Source organism: Ammospiza caudacuta, chromosome 1, assembly GCF_027887145.1.
Source record: "Ammospiza caudacuta isolate bAmmCau1 chromosome 1, bAmmCau1.pri, whole genome shotgun sequence".
Taxonomy (NCBI): domain Eukaryota; kingdom Metazoa; phylum Chordata; class Aves; order Passeriformes; family Passerellidae; genus Ammospiza; species Ammospiza caudacuta.
The window spans coordinates 21,240,203-21,262,194 of record NC_080593.1 but is presented as its reverse complement, the minus strand read 5'-3'; the positions used below and the strand labels follow the sequence as shown (position 1 = coordinate 21,262,194).

At 37.4% G+C, this 21,992-nt stretch overlaps 1 protein-coding gene across 4 annotated transcripts in view; it reads right to left on the bottom strand.

Moving 5' to 3' along the window:
- Positions 1 to 875: 875 nt before the first annotated feature.
- TRDMT1 (tRNA aspartic acid methyltransferase 1) overlaps positions 876 to 21,992 on the bottom strand; it is a 29,073-nt gene continuing 7,956 nt past the window's right edge. Inside the window, exons 2-12 of one of the 4 annotated variants that reach the window (XR_009275147.1) lie at positions 21,815 to 21,924; positions 20,101 to 20,177; positions 18,548 to 18,619; positions 15,092 to 15,157; positions 13,563 to 13,632; positions 12,195 to 12,278; positions 11,341 to 11,708; positions 7,068 to 7,125; positions 5,919 to 6,048; positions 5,602 to 5,816; positions 876 to 1,428 (exon numbers count right to left, since the gene is read on the bottom strand). Coding sequence is in view for 3 of the 4 variants with exons in the window: in XM_058811865.1 (XP_058667848.1) it covers positions 1,328 to 1,428; positions 5,919 to 6,048; positions 7,068 to 7,125; positions 11,341 to 11,708; positions 12,195 to 12,278; positions 13,563 to 13,632; positions 15,092 to 15,157; positions 18,548 to 18,619; positions 20,101 to 20,177; positions 21,815 to 21,924 (1,136 nt within the window). In the remaining variant the exon portion in view is untranslated. Of the gene's footprint in view, positions 1,429 to 5,601; positions 5,817 to 5,918; positions 6,049 to 7,067; positions 7,126 to 11,340; positions 11,709 to 12,194; positions 12,279 to 13,562; positions 13,633 to 15,091; positions 15,158 to 18,547; positions 18,620 to 20,100; positions 20,178 to 21,814; positions 21,925 to 21,992 lie in introns of those variants that run through there. The other 3 variants (XM_058811865.1, XM_058811876.1, XM_058811884.1) reach the window with 3 other exon arrangements.

Sequence of the window (21,992 nt, the reverse complement as noted above, 5' to 3'; positions counted from 1 at the left end):
TGCGGTCTTCACTTTCTCCTGCACTACCAAGCCCAGATGGAACATGCCAAGACTGTTCCTGTGTCATCCCATGGGTGGGGGAAGAGGCGAAGGAAACTCATTCATTTTCAGGGCTGGCAACTTTAGCTCATTACTTAGGTGCACAGCAACTATGATCAAAATCCTTCTGTCTTCTGGCACATAATCTCCCTAAGGATGCCTGCTAAGTATCATCTTGCCTCCTCTTCATTCAAGCTGTTTTTAATCTAGATAGCAATGGGAAAATCCCAAGGAAAGATAACAACTAGAGCACATACTTTTCGTAAGGCTTTCAGTTTCCCCATCATTTTCTCTATAATTTCAGAGGTACTAAACTCACAATACTTGATTACAAACCCACTGATTCCAGCTCTACAAGGCGCTGCACAGCGGTGGCACTTGGGATGGCCACATGCAATGGCTTCACCCCAACATACACTCCTAACCCCAGTACTGCCACCGAGATTTGTGAAGAAATTTTCTGAAGAAGCCCATATGGTTTTTCTCCAGTTCTTATGTCACAGGAACCTAAACATGGTGCTTTAATTTTTTTTTAATGTCTTTTACATGTAGGTCTTTGGTAAGGAGCAATGACCTTATCCTGAATAATATGAGAAGAGAAACAGGAAAACTATTGTCAGGCCTGTGATAATCTTGAAATATTTTCATTCAGCTGCAACCAAACAAATCATTCCAGACAAACACAGCTGGGTTCCAGAATCCTACAAGTATTTAAAGAAGGTGAGAAAACCATAAAGAACAACATTACATCTTAAAAATTGTATATAAAATACTGAATTTATTAGTTTCATGACCTAAAAAAATCACATCAAAATTTCAGATCATATATACAGCAAATCTTTTCAGAATTGATTACTTACATTTAAAGATGAAGACATTTTACACATAGAACTTGATCTCTGCACCTGATTGAAACAGCTTTGACACAGTTTCACACAGTACTGAAAATGGTTTTATGATAAAAAATAAAGTAAAATAAAGTAAAATAAAATAATCTTGTCCTTTCTCATTGAAGTATTAGCATGTGTACTATTTTTCATTCTGCAAACTAAAAAGAACATTCAAATAAAGCAAGTAAGTCCTGTAAACTGCCCTTTAAATAAAACACCTATACAGTTTAAATCCATCATAAATGCAAGTTATTAAAAATATATAAAAATCATTCAGCAAAATGTCTGGACTAGTATCTTGGCAAGCTCTGGTATTTGTCCAGGTTCCATCAGCTTTCTCCTAAAAGATGGAAGTATTTTCTGTCACCAGTCCATATGCATCAGTTTCAGGTTCTAAATTATTCAAGTAGAATGGAGATCAATTTTGCCACCACGTGTACATTGAGGCTGTTTCCCAGCAGACGATAGCGTTGCTTTACTGTTACCTTTTCAGGAAAACCTAAAACAAAAACATAGAGTGCAAAATCACTAGTCTGGGTTTATTCCTACTTTTTAGTCTAATGGTTTTTTTTTCAGTGAACATTTCTTAGTGCAGTTATCACAGACTGCAGCAGGATTCACCCTCCCTCCAGCCCCCCCAAAAATTCACAAGGTTACAAAACCAATTCACAACCAATTCACTGGATTGGTATCAGTTCTTCTATTATCAATACTGCCACCTCTAAGGTTTCACAAGAAGCTTCAAAACATTCCTCTGTTGTGTAACTACTGCTGATCTACCTTCCCTTCAGAGAGCTCAAAACATCCAGCAGTCTCAGGGAGGGGCAGCAGCACTAAATCCCTGCACAACTGATACCCTAGATAACATCCACAGAAGAACGTGACCATATCAGAAAGAAAATGCAACAATTCTGCAGATGGACTACACTGCACTTCTCAATAAGCTTTATATTGTTCTTCCCACATGATCCCCTCAAACAGCTCAGGCAAATCCCAAGCCTCTCAATGCAATATACCACCCATACAGACTAAACAATGAGCAAGGCTTATTCAGTAAGCGATCAAGCAGTTGAACAATTTTCCATGTAATTCAATGCTGACCCCATTAAACACACTCAGAAATACAGACAGCACCAGAAATGTCCTCCCCATAGTAAGTGCATGGTCTGGCAGAAAGAAGGGAGAGCCAGTAAAAAGGACACCAGCCCAGGTATTGTGAAAGGGGTGTGCTTGTACTGACTACCAGGCTCCTGAGAGTGAAGCAGTTTCGAGCAGACAGTTGGTCTGCTCTGTCCTTGTTTGCACTTTTACCTTACTCCTACTGTGAGGTAAAGTACATTTGCTTCAACCTGAGTAAAAAATGAACAGCAGTAGTGACTTAACTATTAGGGTCATATAGTAAACTGCTGAAACCTGGCCACATTCAATTATTTCATCATTCCCTAAGAAGAAATACCTAACTTTGACTCGGAGGTCATCACCACCCCAATTAGCTCAGATGCACAAGCACACTGTGAGTGCAAGTAGTGATATGTATGCTCTGAAGTTTTCACAGCTCTTCAGAAAAAAATCTGTTCCAGAGAGAGAATGTGGTTGTACAGTTATTGAGCCAAAGGAGGCTCTGAGGAGGAGGTGGTGTCTGGGAGGAGTTGTTCCATCCTTCTCTGCCAGTTACTAATGCCTCAAATGAGGACTGCTTTGGTAAACACATCTTCTGCCAGCTCCATCCACTCTGCCCAGCTTCCTGGCACTCACATTTGGGCAACTGTTCTGTCTTTGGAGCAATCACTTGTACTCCCACACACACTTCCTTAGATGGAGTTTTCCCATTCCATTGATGGATAAGATACAGAATAAAGGCTTTTTAAAAGCACACATGGAAATAAATTTGTATTTATGCACACACACACATGCACTTATAGCTCAAGAAACCTATCTGAATCTTGAAAATGTCAGAATTTCTCCTACTACCTTTTGGTAACCAAAAGCCAAAAATTAATTTCCAGAACTCGTGGTTTCCTTTATCCCAAGCCTCCTCCCTCTGACTGTTAACATTGTCTTGCATTTTCTATCTTCTTGGCTCCAGAGTAGCCTACATCAGAAGGTCAGACTCAATAACTTCCAGTATGCTGGCACTTGCTGCACAGCTCTCACTGTAGCATTTATGTCACACACAGAACCTGAGGACACTGAGGTCTTAACAGCACGTACTTCCTCACCATGCTGGCTTTTGTTTCCTAAAAGCCTGCATGCATTGCTAATAAGAAAAATGGAAAACACATCCTGACATCACTCTCATGAAAGCAGGTCACAGGTGCAAGAACGCTCTGTTCACTTTTAATGATATTGCTGTGGGACCCACCAGAGTGACTAAGACAAATGACTGCAGTATTTCATTCAACTATAGTGCAATTACTATTTATCCATTTTGATGTTAAAAGCACAAATAAATCTGGTCATGTTAAGAATGAACAATGACTTTAACTCTGGACCTCATGTATTAGAAAAGGCCATCAACTTCTTAAAATGCAGAACCATTTAGAGAATCACGTTTCTTCTGATGATACTGTAGCTGCACTAGTAACAGCATCTGTTACAAAGCTGCTGACAGTCTGTTCACATAGTTTTCAGCTTTGAGTTTCCTCAGCTTCTTCACTTTCTTGGACCAATAACATATTTACAGTGGGTACAATTCCAAGCTCCCTGGTTTTGAACATTTCAGCCTAAATGTTGCTGTCACTACAGAACACAGTAGCAGAGAACTTATAACACATTTTCCTCTGAAAATACCGTATTTCACAATAATTACTTGAAGTTTAGCATGGGACAAATGCTGTCAGGGCAACACCCTTTGCTGCAGCCATAAATATATCCACTTTCAAAAAAAAATCCAGAGCTTGAAAATTCTCAAAGGAAACTGAGATTACAGTACTGAAACTCATTAAAGATTTGTATCAGCCTAGAGTCAAGTAACACTTTTTAAAGCAGAAAGTGGGGAAGTTTTAAACACAAAGAAATGTCAGACTTGTGACTCAGTGCAGGGGAAAATGCATGTTCTGCCTATGACTCAGGAGTATATGCCAGAGGAAACCACTGAATGAAAGAGCGGCTTGGTTTATGTGTCATCAAAGTTAGAAAAGTAGTATAGAGAGGGAAGGGAACTGCAAGAACTGTAAAACAGTTATAATACTAACTGCCACACTCCTCTGAGAGGCAGAATCCCAGATGAACAAAAGACAGGTCTGCTCAATGAACACATTGTACATGGTGATGATCTGGATGATACTCAAATTCAGAAGCCTGACTTGTCTTCAGAGTTCAGTTCTGGTTTGCAAAAATATTGAACCTCACACATGAGCTCTGAACAGAAAGCAAGGTATCACTCCAAGCACTATGAAATTATACAAGTCAGGTTTTGTGAACTGCTCACCCAAAAGTAATGGAGTCTTCCAAATATAAATCTCTCCATTGTCTCAGTTCTCCCTTTGTAAAATACAAGCAACATTAACCCAATTGCACCTCTCAGTAATGTCACAGAGACTGATTTAACAGTGGAAAAACTCCAACTGCATTTTAAAAAAGAGAAAATGGGCAATTTTATGCTCAAAGAGACCTTGAGCAGCATGATAAGCCTATACAAGCCCAATTCAGCTCTGTTAAGTTCAAGTATCTTGACATCAGCCTACATAAATATGAAACAGAGCTGTGCTAAAAGGCAAATAGAACAGATCCATTAAAGAAGAGAGGCTACAAAGAAACATGGCATGTTGGTATGTAACAACACAGCACACACTTGCAAATACTCATAAACATGTAAGCTTAGTGCTGGCAACTCTAGTTTCACTGAGCAACCTTGATCATGTTCTCCAAATGTAGCAATTTTGAATATAACAAGTAATAAATGAAAAAAACTAAACTTGTGAAAGAAATAAATACATAGAAACAAGTCACATTTCTCAGAGTCACTGAGGGAGTCAAAGCAAAATATAACAAATTACTCAAGGTCAGTTCTGTCTTATTCTTTGAGCAACCTAGTCTAGCAGAAGGCGGCTGGAAATAGATGACCTTTAAGGTCTCTTCAAACAAAAACCCTTTCATAATTTCATGGATGCTTTTGTTGCTGAGTGTCAATAAATTGATCTGATGTGATGTCAGCAAGACAGCTTCTTAGCAGATATTAAAAGCTGCACTTTCATGCTTGCCCTTTTTTACAAGGAGAATTCTCATGAATTTACTTCAGGGTTAATTCTTGTTGATGTGTATCCAGTGTACTGATACTACGGAATCAAAACCAGCCACTTAGAAAATGATGTACCTCACCAAGGGCTGCCCTTTCTAGAAGATAGAGATGGCTTCATGGAGTGAGGTGGTGGAGTCATCATCCCTTGAAGAATTCAAAAAAAGACTGGATGTGGCACTTGCTGCCATGATCTAGTTGAACAGTTAGAAAATCGGCTGGACTTGATGATCTTATAGGTCTCTTCCAGCCTTGAACTTCTGTGATTCTGTGATTCTGTGTGATTCTGTGATTGGTTACTCCTCAAAAAGAACTATGTGTACCATCTGAAATCCCCTGTCAGCAGCTGTAAATGTGTGGAAGGGACAAAGCAAGCAGCTCAAACACTGAGAACCACAAACAGACTTCCTAAGTTAGCAGGAAATGTTGACTTACCACAGTTGTGAGTAACACTGGCTGCTGAATAAATAGTTTCAACTTTAAACAAAGGTATTTCTTCATTGCACTTCACTAACAGAGCATTTTAGCTTATGAGGATAAACCTCATCACAGAAGCTGGCTCTTACAATACATGAAAAAAAACTAGTGGAAATTTAGAGAAATTCAAAGTTAACCAAACAAGAATCAATCAATCATAAGAACTGAGTGATCTGAAAAAAATGCAAAATAAAAAGAATAGATTAGTCCCAGTAAAACAAATACATTAGCATTTCTGAAGAATAATGTAGAAGTGTGTATTTTGTAGCACATACCAAATTCCAAAGGGAATCCATGAAGATTTGCAATTTCTCTTGGGGTAAAGTACCTCAGTTTTAACGTTGACAATTTCATAAGCTTCTCTTCTTCTGGTAACTCATCAATGTGTTTAAACACTGATTCAAGCTATGAAGAATATAAAACCAAGAAATGTGACTGATGCAGGCCAAATATATAAAATTTACAGTCACATCTTAATAGAATATTTCCTTAATTATTACAGGGACAAAGACAAAGCATGTTTTGCTTGAAAGTGTCATTTGCATTCTGGTTTTGCAGCCAACATCTCAACACATGGACTTGCAGGAGAGAAATCAATGTTGCCATGAGGATGTTCATAATTTCTTCCTCCAGTTCCAAGCTATACCAATACTTAATGGGGCAATCAAAGAGCAAACATTTGTTAATGACAAAGGACAGTGACTCAGTATAACTCAATAACAGACCATTCATACAAATCAAGCTGGGTGGATGCAGCTGTTTTAATACTCTCACTTTGAGATTATCCTGAATTCCAGAGCTGCATTCCTCTTATGCTTAGAAATGCCCTATAATATTAGTGAACAGCACAGAAGTGCAGGAGGAAAGGCTTGTGTACAACACAGGCTTTGTGAAAAGTATCTTTGAATGCTGATTAACCAGTACATTTATTACCTTCTCCAAGGCCCAAATACTACTAGTCATGAACCTATTCTACTATTCTAACAATAGTAGAACTTTTCAAAATACTCTTCTCAGATAAATAATTTTGAAATTCAAAAATGTTAAACATCTGACAATATTTACTGAATTATATGCATACAAAAACCAGTCCTTGATTCATAACACTGTACTGTATGTTCTCCATAGAAGTAGTAATTTTTAAGGTTTTCACATACCTCTGTGAAAATTCTGTATGACATGACAGGTAAAAATAATAGCAACTCATATTCTCCCCATAGAGAGACAGTGATATAATTTTGGTCTAAAAAAACTCCTGTCTAGGAACACAAACTGGAAACTAAGTTGCCATAAAATGTACATTTAAACGACTTTTTTCTTATAATATTCAGGATAACAAAGGAGAAGACAGAAAAAACCCAAGCTTTGAAACAAGTCTCAAGTTTTAATACAAGTCATTCTAATATGTCAGACTACACACTTACCTGTACATCTACTGCTGTCTGCAGAACAGAGCCGGTCCCTTCTACGTAGTGTCCATACCTTAACAACAACAATAACAATATTAAATCAATATTTTCACTGTATTTCATGGCATTGACAATTGCAAAGGTGCAGGGAGGTTACTTAGGTTTCTTTCCCTTCATGAACAAACAGGCTCCTGGATAGATAAAGCAGAAAACCTTGTTATAAACTCTGCTAACCCCTGGAGTGCAGAACCCTCTCAATGTGCTCTCTGGGGATGAGTCTGCCCTCAGTGCTCAAGGGTTTATCAACACTAGTGTCTTATATGTGGGAACTACACAAAGCCAAGGAATTCAAGCATAGGACCACCAAAAAAAAGATCTATGTTGCCTAAGCCTATTTTACATTAGGGCAAAATGTCTTATAGGTCAAATGATCCCAGAGGTTCAAATTAGCTCTCCTTATTAAAAGGAGGACCACTAGTGTGAGCCTCCAGCTTTCATGTGAAAGCATTAGAAACAAGGTGGTTCAGTCAGGTTTAACTTCTGGTTGCTTGTGGATTTTCCACTGTAGGAAGGGTGATGGCCAGGCATCTCTGCAGAGCAGAGCAGAGCAGAGTGAGAGAGAGCGAAAGAAAGAGAGAAAGAGAAAAGGAGGGAGGGAGAGAGAGAGAGAGAAAGAGAGAGAGAAAGAGAGAGAGAAAGAGAGAGAGAAAGAGAGAGAGAGAAAGAGAGAGAAAGAGAGAGAAAGAGAGAGAAAGAGAGAGAGAAAGAGAGAGAGAGAGAGAAAGAGAGAGAAAGAGAGAGAAAGAGAGAGAAAGAGAGAGAAAGAGAGAGAAAGAGAGAGAAAGAGAGAGAAAGAGAGAGAAAGAGAAAGAGAGAAAGAAACATTTAAATCCAAGTAAACAGTAAGTAAAGTTGTATTCTGAAACCACTGATAGCTATTCTGCATGCTTTGTGGTTGATTGCTTAACAACATGTTTACTCTGCTGTCTCTTCAAGGCTATCATTTAAATATAATTATGGGCTTTCAGAAACATGCTTTGTTGGTCTAACTATGGCAGTTTGAACATTCTGAACAGAAAGAGAGTGATTCAAGACAAATCAAGTTCTTTGCCCTGCAGAAGAACTTCAGAAGATCCCCTGTATTAGAGGGATGTGGTCTGTATCAATTATTAACAGACACTCTTCTCTAGTTTTATCTGTACAACTGTAAAGACAATTGGTAACGACAATAAAGGTCTTTTGTTCCACTTGGGACCCATTCCTAAAGCATGACACAAGTTATGTTTCAAGCCTCTCTAATTCCACAGTGAATAAAAGAACACTCTCCCTTCAGCACAGACACAATGACCCAGAATGGCTCAATCTTGAGTATTTCATCCTGGGCTGAAAAAGCTACAATTAGTTGTGCCAATAACAGCCAGAGCAGCACTTGTTTTAAAACAAAGTGGTTACAAATCTTCCTCAGGATCAGAACACCTAAACACTGTTACACATTAAATACATGTGGAATCTGTTTTGTAAATACATCATCTTTAATTGGTTTAATGTTTAATTCTGCAAATTCCCTAACACAAGGTTTAACGATGTAACACACATAGCACTGAGGAATCCTCATCCTCTCCCTCTTCTATAGCATCTGGTAATATTTCAGTTTAATATAACTGAGCCAAAATCAATAAATGGGGTAAAATTCAGAGTGGTATTGAAGTGTTCTATTGGGAAAAATAAATACTCCTGTCTAAATAACTGGCACTAGAGTACAGAATTCCTCCTCCCCAAAAAAATCCAGTTGGTGTCTGTGTGCATAGAAGGCTGTGTGTGTCTGTGAGTGTGCTTGTTGGCTTTTTAATACAAATGTGGGCATATGGCTAATGCAATATTAGCTGGATTGTTATTTATTATTATTGAAAGTGCTGACTACAGAAAAGTTAACATTCCTACCTTAGACCTGGAACATAATTAAATTTTGTCACAGTAAGAAAATGATGTATTGATTTTCTGACAAGATTCATTACAAGTTTCATTACAAGTTACAATGAAAGAAGTTGGCTTAAGAAATTACAGTCTTCAATTTTCATCTGATTCAAGACTCCCTGCCTCTTTTATTTCTGTAAGCTTTAAAAAAATCTTTTCATTTCACACATGTATTTTTTCTGGGTATATTGTGTCGTATATTATGACTGACAAAAAGTAATTTCCGCAAAGCATGAAAACTCTTCTGTGATTGATATTTGCACTATTTTGAAAGGTATCACTTCTCTTGTCAATAGCATAGCAAAAATTTAAAGTATATCCAGAATGACTACATCTAGAGAAGTCAGATATGATTTTCATTTCCTCTGCCCTTTAAAATACTCAACTTCAGCCACCACAAACACACTCCAAAGAGAAACCATGGTGTTGGTAGTCACAAACCTCAGCAATCATTCACTAAGTGCCCAGGAAGTCAGTGTCAGAAGGGCACACAGAATTACCTGCTTGATCTCTCAAGCATTACAGGCCATTACATTTTGCTGTGTACTCCACCAAAGCTTTTCAAAAGACATACTGGTATAGCAAAACTCCCTGATGAACTATCTGCATTTGAGATCCCCGAAATAGAAAGAACTAGAGAAGGCATACCCAGATTATTTCCATCACATGAACCTTGCTAGAAATACCTGAAAACCAAAGAGAAAAGAGGGAAATTTTTCTCCCACTCTCAAAGGTGATGGTCAGTGCAACTTACAAGAAAGACACCAGACAGGCACAGCAACAGAGGGATTCTCTGTACTACCCAGAGTGCTGTTCCACCCCATTCAGGGGTCTTTTTCCTAGATCTCATGCTTCAGAGAAATATAAAAACAGAACTTCTGGAACAGATACAGCAGAGACTTATTTCTGGCCTCAGAAAGGGACTTTAATGAGATATAATTATAAACCTTCTCTTAATGCAGAGCTAAATGAGATGATTACATTGAGAAATATGTTGGTAACCTTCCTTCCCAAAGGCTCTTGAAAAACAAAACAAAGATGGTAAATCAGACAGAACTACCACCACAACTACCTCCATATCAGCAGAGGGCTAAGACTCACCTTCCCCTGGTGTCAGATTTCTCACCACTACATACAGAGACTTGATTTTAACTACTCAGGAGCCTCCTTCAGTGTGATTTTGATAAACATGACCACAAACTACCATGACGTATTCTAGAGAAACCACAAGCGGCCAATTGCTTTTGATGACACTTAAGGCACACAGAAAACACATCAGATACCATTCTGGCTAAGGGTTTTTTGACTACTCTAGTTAAGAAAGATATTTCATGAGATGCTGACCCCCCCTCAACTCAAAAGAGTGAGGGCAGAAAAGGCACATACATATGTGAGCTGAGGGAAGACCTTTCCCATTGCACAAATTTCAAACTTTTGAAATTCTTTTTCTTCTTCTTTACTGTCTAAACCTTTAAAATAAAAAAAAAAAAAATGCAGGAATTCTGTCAATCTGACAGTCTAATTTCTTCCAATTAAAAAAAAAATACAATTAACTTTAACTCATCATCCAAGACATTTTATTGAAACACTTAGCAACTTAAAAAAAACAATCCAATTAGAAAAATTTATCAGTATTAAAAATTCCCACAAATTTGCAGGCTCCAACTGCAATGTTTCAATACAAATGCATTCAGTGGAAAAGACCCTGATCAGCTGTCCACAGAGTTTCAGAACACTCACCAACTTCTAGAAGTCAAACTTAAAATTGCAAAGTACAAATCAGAAAAATAGTAGACAGAAAAGCACCGATGTTCCACTCTATAAAATATGATTTGTAACACAGCAACCTAACTGGTTTCATGACAATCTCCAGCTATTCTGATCTACACAGCTGAAAAATCCAAGAAATCAATAAAATGTACAGTGGAGACAGATTTAATGAGGAATGGATCTGTCATGCATGACACTTTGTGACTTCATTGAGCAATATAAAGAAATTCATTAATGAATCAGCACTATACCAATCTACTGGAACCATATTTCCGCAGGGGTAATGAAGCTTCTGTGAAGGTCAACAACAAATGGCAACTGTCTTTTGTGAATGCCTTTTTGGAGTGGGCACATGATGTTCTGCCAGACAGATTCTCACGCAGTCATTTCACTGGACCAGCAAGCACACTATATAAGGAGATTTTTTTCAAAGGCCTAGGATTTTTGGATGAAACACCTCTCTGTGATTTTACAGGACACAAGCAAGAAAATACACTTAAAATTTCAGGACATGATTTAGCAAGACATTTTCTTGGCACCTTACCCTTTTGTAAAGCACGTGGATCTCCGGCAGGTGGGTTTAACAATGTCTAACAAGAGAGCATAGCGCAGTAAGGACTTTGGTGGTAAGAAATATTGACTCATTTCTTCGTTTTCCTCTTCCAAGAAGTCTTTTAGCATTTGAATAGAGGGATCATTATCCTGATTATGTTTCCTTTCCATCTCTTCTACTGTTTCAAGCTTAAACAGAAAGGCCCCTTTTGGTAAACTCTTCTTGCTGCTGCAATCTGGACCAATGTTTGGATCCAGATTCTTCTCCTCAGAGGACAAAGAACTGGCTTCATCCACTTTGTCAGCAACTTTTTCCTTGAGTAAATCTTCTGGATCCTGATCTGGGAATCTTGTCAATATCTAAGAGGAAATTATGAGAAAATAAAATTAAAGAACTGTATTTAATAAACAACTTGACAGAGTAAGAATAAACAACCATACAGAGATGCTCACAATAACATTTAAATGTTATTTCCATGAAGATTTCAAAAGCAGTAGCATCAAGATTATTTGACCTATTGGCAATGATGTCAGAACAGCCTCAAATAATTGCCTTTGCAAAAAGTCCTTTCCGAGTGTGTAAAAAATGTAGCAGTATGACATGTTTTCTAGCCCACTATCAGGCTAGAAAACACATCTCCCAACTGTTTAAAGCCATCTAAGCCACAGACATGCACATCTGTCCTTACAAAGATCAATATCCAGGCTGAAAAAAGAAGATAGAATTTAACTTTGCTGTTGGAATCACTCATTCTTCTCCATTTATCAACATACACTACTAAACTGAAAACTTATCCCTCAGTCTTCATGAAATGAAGCAAATTCAAGTAATATGGATAGACTCACTTGACCAGGAGCTTGGAAGGAAAATGGTTCTTGGTGAAGCTTTGCAATTAGAAAATACCGCAGCCTAGAATTGGGAATGCCAAGCTGAAATCAAAATTCAGAAGTCTTTAGTCCATGGGATAGTAGAGAAAAAGTTGTCTATAGCATCATACAAGTTATCTGCCATTACATGCAGTAACAGAACTATGACACACTAATAAATTTTATGACTTCAGAGACATCAGTATTCACGGAATCACAGATTCATAAAATGGTTTGTGCTGGAAGGGACCTCGAAGGTCATCTAGCTCCAAGCCCCCTGCTGTGGGCAAGGACACCTTCCACTAGACCAGGTTGCTCAGAGCTCCATCCAACCTGGCCTTGAACACTTCCAGGGATGGGGCACCCACAGCTTCTCTGCACAACCCTCAGTGCCTCACCATCCTCATCACAAAGAACTTCCTCCTGATTCTGATCTGATGCTACTCCTTTCCATTCCTCCTTGTCCTGTCACTGCAGATTCTTGTAAACAGTCCCTCTCTGTCTTTCTTGTAGTCTCCCATCAGGTACTAGAAGGCTGCAATTAGGTCATCCTGAGCCTCCTTTTTTCCAGGGTATTCTCTAGGTTCATAATACCTATACACTTGTAACTTCCATACCTAGGTACTTCCAAAGATCCAAGGGAGCAATTAATCTCTGCATCTCATAGTTTAGACCTTCTCTGTAAATGAATATGAATGTAAACAAAATTTTATGTGATGCAAGAAGAAAAATTTACATGCCTCATGATTTCTTGGGACAGGTACTGTCTGTTTTCTATTCAAAGCAAAAAAAGTCTTTCTTTGCCTTCTTAAACAAGGAATTATAAAACACCTAACAACTAAATAAATCCACCACAATTGGTTTTCAAGCTACATTCTAGTAGCTTTTCTCAAATATTTATGGTACTTCACTGATTCCAGTTAGTGTTGCACAATCTGAAATCTCTCTCAAACTTTTTTTCAGTTGCCAGGGTAACATGGAAACAAAGCTCCTCCTCCCACAAGAAACAGTCACATTTTCTGTGCTGGGAAATCCAGAGGCACAGCACTTCTGAAGCAATGGGGCTCCTGCAGGGAAAACCACCTTCCTGGTTACAGTGGAAATTCATGCCTTCTTAAAAATATCAAATGGCAGCAAAGCAATATGGGACTAGGATCTGAACACAAACAGCAATACAATTATGCCAGTATGAGAAATCAGAAGTCACATCAGTTGGTTTTCTCATTGAAGTGTATCTTCAGCTTCAGGCATGACTCTCTTTTCTAATACAGAAAAGAATTTTCAAATGTTCTTGGACTCAGTGCACTTTGAACTATTAAACAATATTAGAGCAATTTTAGTACTCACACATGTTGGAGACAAGAGAAATTCCTGATATTTAAATCCACATGTTGTTAGTGTTTGCAAAAGTTCATTTCTGAAAGGAATCAAAAAGGAATTACTCCTTTCACATAGTCTTCAGCCCCTTTTTTAATGCTAAATAAACACAGATTAAATTCAACATCATATTTACGAAAGCATTAATTGAAATAATTGGACAGCAAATTATTGATTTGTCATCCATTACTGAATTTGAGAGGCAACATATGAAGTTCAGTGTTAGAGACTATTATGCATTCAAAGGCACCTCACTCTTACTACAGTGCAAATGCCTCTTCAAAAACATCCCATCTCTAGGAAAGTAATTGTGGTGTGTCAACAGGGAAACTAATGAGAGGGCAAGATACTCTCTTTATTGGGAATCATAAAACAGGAGATTAAAACTACAAATAGCTCACTAGTTCCTTCTCCTCACATACACAGCACCGGCTAAGCCTAACAAAAAGACTAAATTGAGGGATGAGAAAAATCAGTGGCTTTGATTATAAAAGTGAGGTGGGACTGTGCTTTAAAAAATGAAAACAGATTCTAAGGGAAATAATCTTAAAAGACTTTTCTTCTGTATTCCATGCAGACTGCACTAGGCTGGAACTACACAATAGGCGGGAGTTGTGACCTGTACCCAGCATTGCATGTGAGACTGCATCCCAGGTGGCATAACAGAAAACAAGTGTCCTAACTGGGGTGTTTACTGAAGTACAGCTTGTCCCAAGCCCTGATCAGCAAGGCACAGCCTAGGGAATCCCAGGGGCTACAAGAGAAGAACACGAACACTGAACCAGCTGAGCATGTCTCCCAGCTGCCTGCCATATTGATTAACATGCAGGGTGGCAGCTGGTGCCTTAAGGAGCACACGGAAAGATCCCACTCTATTCCAGTGAGAGCTGAGAAGGAAGATGGCAACTCTCTCTCTCTCTTGCTTTGGTCACAAGAGAGGAGCTCTTGCTGTCATTAGGTAACTGCAGTGACACCTTTCCTCTTCCACATTTCAGACCACAACCAAATACAACCTTCTTACTGCATCTCTGGACCATTTGATGGCAGCCCTGAACCAGGGATAATCTACTCTCAACAAAGGCATTCAAGAAGCCCCTGGACTATTCTGTGACCATAACACAAGATACCATGGGATCCTGTCATGAATGAACCCCTGAAACCTCTGAATGTAACACATATTATTATTTTTCTTTGAAAGCTAATTCTGATCTTTTCTAAAGCAAACCAAACAAGCAAACCATGATCACCAAACAAAATCAAATCAAATACTCATCAAATAAAAAAAAAATACTGTTGTACTTTATTCACTTAGAGACATAACCAGTTATCTAGTAAGTTCTTCTCACAACCTAAGATTTTAATTCCTGTCCCATCTCAAGTTATTTTGCTAACTCCAATTCTAGGAAAAGAAAACCCCTTCTAAAGAATAAATCCCTTCTCCTTCTAAAGAATATATCCTTTTTGCAAACTAAAACCTGCATATATTAACTACAGTTTACCTTGCAGAAGAGGATTCAAATCCTTTAACATTTTCTAAAAGTAGGTATTTTGGAAGCTTCTGAAGTCTACAAGGGAAAAAAAAAAGCAAATCAGTGTAACAAGACATAAAGCACATTATATTCATCCACAGATCTGGTTAGCTAGCAGAAAGATCAAAGTATTTCCACATCATGCTAGCTGTTAAAGTTTAGCATCCTTTAAAATCAACTGAATTAAAAATGTGGACTGCTGGTAAAAATCACAAACCCCACCTATGTTTGGATGAACAGCTGCACCCCCTTGTACTCCATGCATGTACTTTTGAAAATCTTTATTACTCTTCATTTCCTAAAGCACAGTAATTTTATTAAACAGATTCAGTGTATAACAGGAAATATAACTGTTGGGGGAAAACCAATTGCTACTTAGCCATAAAACTGTTGTTTTCAATTGCTTGTACCTGAAATCAATGTCAAAATGTCACACAAACCTTAATGATAACACATCAGAACCAGTATTCATTTAACTGATTTAAGAAACACGATATATTTAGAGTTCAAACTGCAGATATTCTCATTTTTCTAAACTCGACTTTTTTATTTTGATGGGGTGAAGGAGGTGTCTCAGCTTCAGCAGGATCAGTGCAAAGGTCTGGAAATAGGCACATTCCAAAACCAGCATATTAAATCTCTGGAGAAATGAGCATGCCCAAACTGTGCCAGGGACTCTTCCAGCAATTTAGAAGCATAGATGATTCAGATTCAAGTCTCTGGGAACATTCTGTAGCACTGATTAATTCTCTAATAAGGCTAATGTAGACACACAATGTCTGTCACACACTGGGATCTCAGAACATAAAGAAGTAGAATATTAATGTCCCCAGACAGCAGCTTCATGCTTATTGAAGTTAGTGACTTTGGACTTCCACTGGAACAAATCACAGCAGAATTTGTTTCAGCACATTTTTAGTTACCACCAATTAAAAATATCATATGAATTAAAAGAACCAATGCATCTCACAAGAAACTATGCCAAACTTAAAAATACTAAAGATAATAGTGAAAAACTAATACTAAGGTGAGAAAAGCAGCATCAGCCAAATTCCTTGCAGAGGAATGGAGAATATATCTGCTGATATGTATGTCTACCCACACTCTTCATCACCGACTACTATGAAACTTCTTTTACATCAATGAATCCAGAGCACAGCCTGAAATGCAAGCACTCATAGGGGATGGACAGATCACAAGGCAAGCAATCACTGTACAAAAAGGAAGTGTTAAGTATTTGATAGGTATTAACATTAAAAATGTTTCTGTAAAAGCAGCACTTTGGTGTTTTAGCACTGGATTTTGCCAGGTTATGGCTTGGACACAATAAACAGATAGTATCTGGACCATTTGGGTTGGACTTTGCTGGCTGAGTGCTCCAAGGATTGCCCACATCTTTCCAGATCTTGAAATTGTCCTTTCCATTATCTCTAATATTTGTCATCCCAGGCTACCTCTCAGTCTCATTTCAGCAATATTTCATTATAAAACACTGAACAAAGATAAGTACATCCAAGGTATGAGAAATTATTTTACACTTTTCATAAACTGCATGCATACCATAGCAATTTAGAATGTAAAGGGATAATTTCTACATTAAGAATTTCCTTTTTTGAGGCTGAAGTACTCCATACTCAGTGTCTCACAAATGTATCATATTCAAAAAACATGTAAGTGCTATCTTAGTAAAACACAAATCCACTGGAATTGAGAAACTCTACAGAAGCCATCATGTTGAACCTCCTAGTGACTACTTAGAGCGGGTGCTGTTTCAAGAACCCTCCCCAGGGAGATAAGGGACATTAGCAGTGTCTCCTGGGGTGTTGAGATAAAAGTGAGACAGCCAAGCCCAGATCCTTTGCATAGTCATGATAAAAATATAGGCCCTGGAGTGTCTAAAGCTTTGGTTTTGAGAAGGAAAAGCTGCTGCTGTTTATCCAGCTATGTCCACACCATCTGGGAAGCAGTACTTCCATATTAAAGCACTATAATGTCCAAAAGCAGCCAGCCTCTTAACCATATTTCAGTTTAATGGAAAGGAATCCCCAGGTCATGATGCCCTTAAGGATATGGAAGATACTATTATTCTGACAAATTATTAACTTACTCAGTATCTGCCTGGTTTCATTTTCATTTTAACAGATCAGTTTGAAACCTGTGTTACATTTCTTGTTCCACAAAAGACATCCTTTGCAACTTCTAAACAACCCACATTCTCTCCCTAATTTTGTGTCTCTGACAGAAGAAGGGGAGTAGTAATACCCATTCTTTTTTACCTAGGAATTGTCTAACTTACTGGGCTACAGAATCTGTGTTTTGTTCTGTGTTGTCTGCCACAGATTTCTTATGTAGTATAGCCTGCCAAGCCACTCAGCCCTTCTGTGTCATTGCTCTCTCTCTGCTCGTGACAAGGGCAAAGACACAGTTCCATTCAATGTTGTTGGCTGCATAAAGTTTCCAGAACAAGGATGAACACTCTTTTCTCCCAGTGCTAACAGCAGTTTGAAAGAAAGGCTTTTTGGTACTGGCTTCCTTCTGTGTTGAAAGCATTCATAAAAAAAAAAAGGAAAAAAAAAAAGAAAAAAAGAGACACTAAACATTCATCTGTCCTTCTCCAACCCTGACAGCAAGATGAACTAATGGAGGAATATATAGGTAACAGCTGTCCTAGTCTCCAGGTGAAGCAAGACTGCCAATAAAACAAATAATTATGGCTGTTTCATTAGGAACTGAGGTCTGACCAGGCAAAAAATGACAGATGAATTCAAGGACACTGTCCAGACAATGCAGTGCTATTCAAATTCTTTAGTATTACTACTCCAAACAAGAGATTGTACTACAAACCAAAAATACACAATCTGCCCTAAGATACCCAGAAGCAGCACCAAAAAGAACAGAGACTTTAAGAAAGAAATGGTTGCAAAGGTGCATTGCATTGTACAGTCAATAGCACACTTAAACCAATTTTCAAATGGTACCTCTTCAAAAGATGACTATATGTTGAATCTAAGCTTTTGTAACCCAATATTTTAAAAACCTTTCATGTTTCCATGAGACCAATAGACAAACTACTATATTACCTACTCCCGTTTCTATGTGAAATCAATGCAAATTTGATGTTGAACTGAAAAGAACTCTTTTTTTCATTTATTGTGTAGGCACAGTTTAAACAGACATGCAATGAAAAGGAAACCAGACAATGAAAGCATATACAGCAACAACGAAGTGATTACAGCATTAGTAAAATACAAGTATATGTAAGATACATATGACCATGTGAGAAGAAACACAGAATACAACACAGCACCAACAGTATCCCTGTAAAACATTACAGATATCTTGTCTCACTGAAATATAGAAGACCTAGTTACAACAAAGCCTATTTACAAAAGGGGCTTTACCATGGAGGTAGAAGTTCATTTATACCTTGGGAGAATGTCAAGGATATAGAGAAAGCTCCTGGTCCGTGGGTCAGACACGTCACCTTGCAGGCCAATTCTAAGAAAGAATAAAGAAACGCCGGTGCATTACTCACTGACATTTGAGTTACATTTTTCTACAGAATGCAGACACTTGGCTTTGAGTTTTGAAAGGGAATTCTGCAAAGGCATCACATACAGACAGGAGGAGCTGCTCACAGAGGCAGTGTCCTGAGAGATGCTCTAAGGAATGAAAGTCTGCCCCTGGAATCCATCAGCTCACAGCAAAGTTAAAATTGAAGCATTCAGTAATGAAATCCACTCCTCAGTCTGCAAAGGCTTTAGCATTCTGGTCTTGTCCAGCAAAGCCTTTGAACATACTTGGCTCTGAATGAACAAAAAACCCCCACTGGGTTTCTGGGAATACCCTGCTACTTTGCACTGAATATATTAAATTATTTCGATGAATTAAAGCCTCATTGTTCACCATTTAGCAGGATGGAGCCCCACATGAATAACTTTGGAAGCAATTTTGTAACACTAAACTGGAAAGATTATGTAGGTTACAAAAATGATAATGATTCCAGGCCTGTGTTTCCCTAGCTTATACTTGTATTAGCTCATAAAAAAAGAATCAAAGCTCTGTAGAAGAGCTTTAACATGTATCTAAATTAATCAATCAGTCATACACAGATTTTTCTTTTCATTATATTATAAAGAAAAAAAATCTGAAATGTTTCCTATATAAATCATAGGTTTGCACTTATTCATTTGTACGGATCAGCACCACTTTACAGGGATTTCTTTTCAGTCTTAGAACATTCAGTAAGATACACTTTCTTATACAATCATTATTATCACCATCAACAGATTTTTTTCATGAAGCTACTATTTTGCATGAGTGCAGTTACTAGAATCTTATCCCACTGGTCACTGCTGTCAAATGATATGAATTACAAATTAATCTGACAAATAACATCTCAGTAAATTCAGTCCTTAATCAGCAAGATATTTCTCTTTATCATCCACAAAATCATTTCAAAGCCATTATCCTTCTGGTCTTGGCTAAAATAGAATTATTCTTCAGAATAAATTGTGTGCATTTGCAATTTTCAAAGTACAAATAAAATCAGATTATACTCTTAAATTTCAGGCAGAACTGAGAAATTCCAATCCTCCTTCTGGGCTTGGCCCAGGAAAATATTAGATTGAAATCTAAAAGGAAAGGCAGGACTCCTAAACACTAAGTTTCACTAGTAGAGGAACAATACAGTTCACAAAATTGGTGATGTAAGAAGCTTACTTAACTTAAACTGAATTAATATATACATATGCAAGAAATGTGATCAACAATTAAGATGCAAATTGTTGCATTTCTTTCACCTCAGTAAACACCATGGTGAACAGAGCTACAAAATATTTGCTTAAGAAGAGAAAGATCACAGATCACACACACAGTGTCACTATGTCTTGATAACATTTCTCCTTTGACCATATACAGTATAAAGGTGCAATATACAGCAATTAACTGCATTTTTTTCCCAAGTGTGCTGTACCTACCTTGTAAAAGGCTGACAGGGAGGACTCATCAAAATCATATCAAAAGATAATCTGTCAAATTCTTTCAGTGTTATTCCCTGAAAACAGAAAAAAATAGAAGAATGTTGAGTGCTGTGGATTGTATGAAATTCCCAAGTCATCTTTCAGATCAAACGAGCCCTCTTACTTCCAGTATGTTTCATTTAGCAAAAACCTACCTAATCTCTCATTTGACCTAGTAATTTCAAAATCTTTCCTACCTTGGCAAACCACAAAACATAAATATCCATTCACTGCTCTTCATATGAAGCAAAACACTAATAAGGTTAGCATCTATACATAATCTTGAGGTTTTTAGCTGCTCATTCTTTGAGGTGTGCAGTGGTTCTTTCAGCAGATACTCACCTGTTATTTCTCCTGAAAATAAAGTATCATCACTCAGATATTAAATCTCTGTACATCAAAACCAGTGTTCACATACTCAAAATATGTGTAAAAACATCTGAGAAGAAAAGTAGCTCAAGTGTAAATATGATCATTTTTATGCAACCAAACTATGGGGTTTAGCTCTTAGGGGCTCACTGGCAATGCACCTTATAAAGTTTATTTCATTGTTTTTCCCCTATACAAATTAGTCAAAGATATTGTATGGCAGAAATTCTCTACAAAGACAATCCTGCTTAGAAAGGAAAGAATTAGGTCTGTGGTAGGAATTAATTACGCAGGTAGAAATTCCTCTAAACTAAGTTTTTACCAACACTAGAAGATCAACACATAAAGGGCCAGGAGGAAAGAAGGACAATGATCAAGTAACTATGACTTGGACAAAGAAATCACTCCTTACATATTCTGAGGGATACCTATGCAGCAAATGTAATGTAGCTACCCTCAGAAAACAAGACAAAAGCTGCTGGTTTTTTCCATTATATTTGAAGAAGGTGTCACTGACTCTAATAATCTGCTCTTGTCTACTATAAAATGATACAGGCAAAGATTAATTTTCTTTTTCCATTATAAAGCTATCACTTAGCCAGTTATTATTGAGTGCTGAATAAGCATTTAACCTTTAGCCACCTATTTAACTCTTACTTAAGCTGGTGTCTTAAAACAGAAACAGTATCTATTACTGTCATGTTGTAAAACCATAAAAGATTAAGAAGTATACAATAATTTCTAACTCAATCCAAGCAAAACTCCATGCCTAGCTTGCCTCTCATCTATTAAAACAGACAACTTTAATCCAATTTTACTTAATTATTTTCCAAATAATTTGGCAAGTGACAGAATTCCTAAGACATTTTATCTGTTGAGCCCATTAAAAAAGATTCAAGAGTGTTCAGTTCAATAGATTTTGTTGTATTTCTCTGAGCCCAACTATAACTTCAAAACAAAGGCATGCCCCCAAGTAATTTAATTACATTTTTTCAAACTACATGAAAATATTTTTTTAATCTAAAAATATATTTTTTGACATTCTTTTACTGATGGTAAGCATTCCCCTTGTCATTTATATAACCTTTCTTCATGCAGAAGGCAAGACTTTCTAGAAAAGCCTGCAGTATGAAATCCCTCTTACTTCAACAAGCAAACAGCACAAGCCATCAAAGTTATTGTACAACTGCTTTATTCATAATAACATAAATATTTCTGTTTCTCTTGTTACTAATAAAGACAATGAAAGCAACTCACATCCTACAAATGCCAGACTACAGTAAAAAGCACATTAATTACTCACCTCAATAGTCTTTGCCCATAACGGGGTGCTGGGAAAGTTGTGCTTATAAACATCATTGGCAAGAGTGTTCACATCAACAGCAGCTACAACTTCTGCATATGTGCAGCTTTCTAAAATTAAAAAAAAAAATAATTTGAAAACTCTAGCATCTCTTTACTACTCTTAGAAAAATGTATTT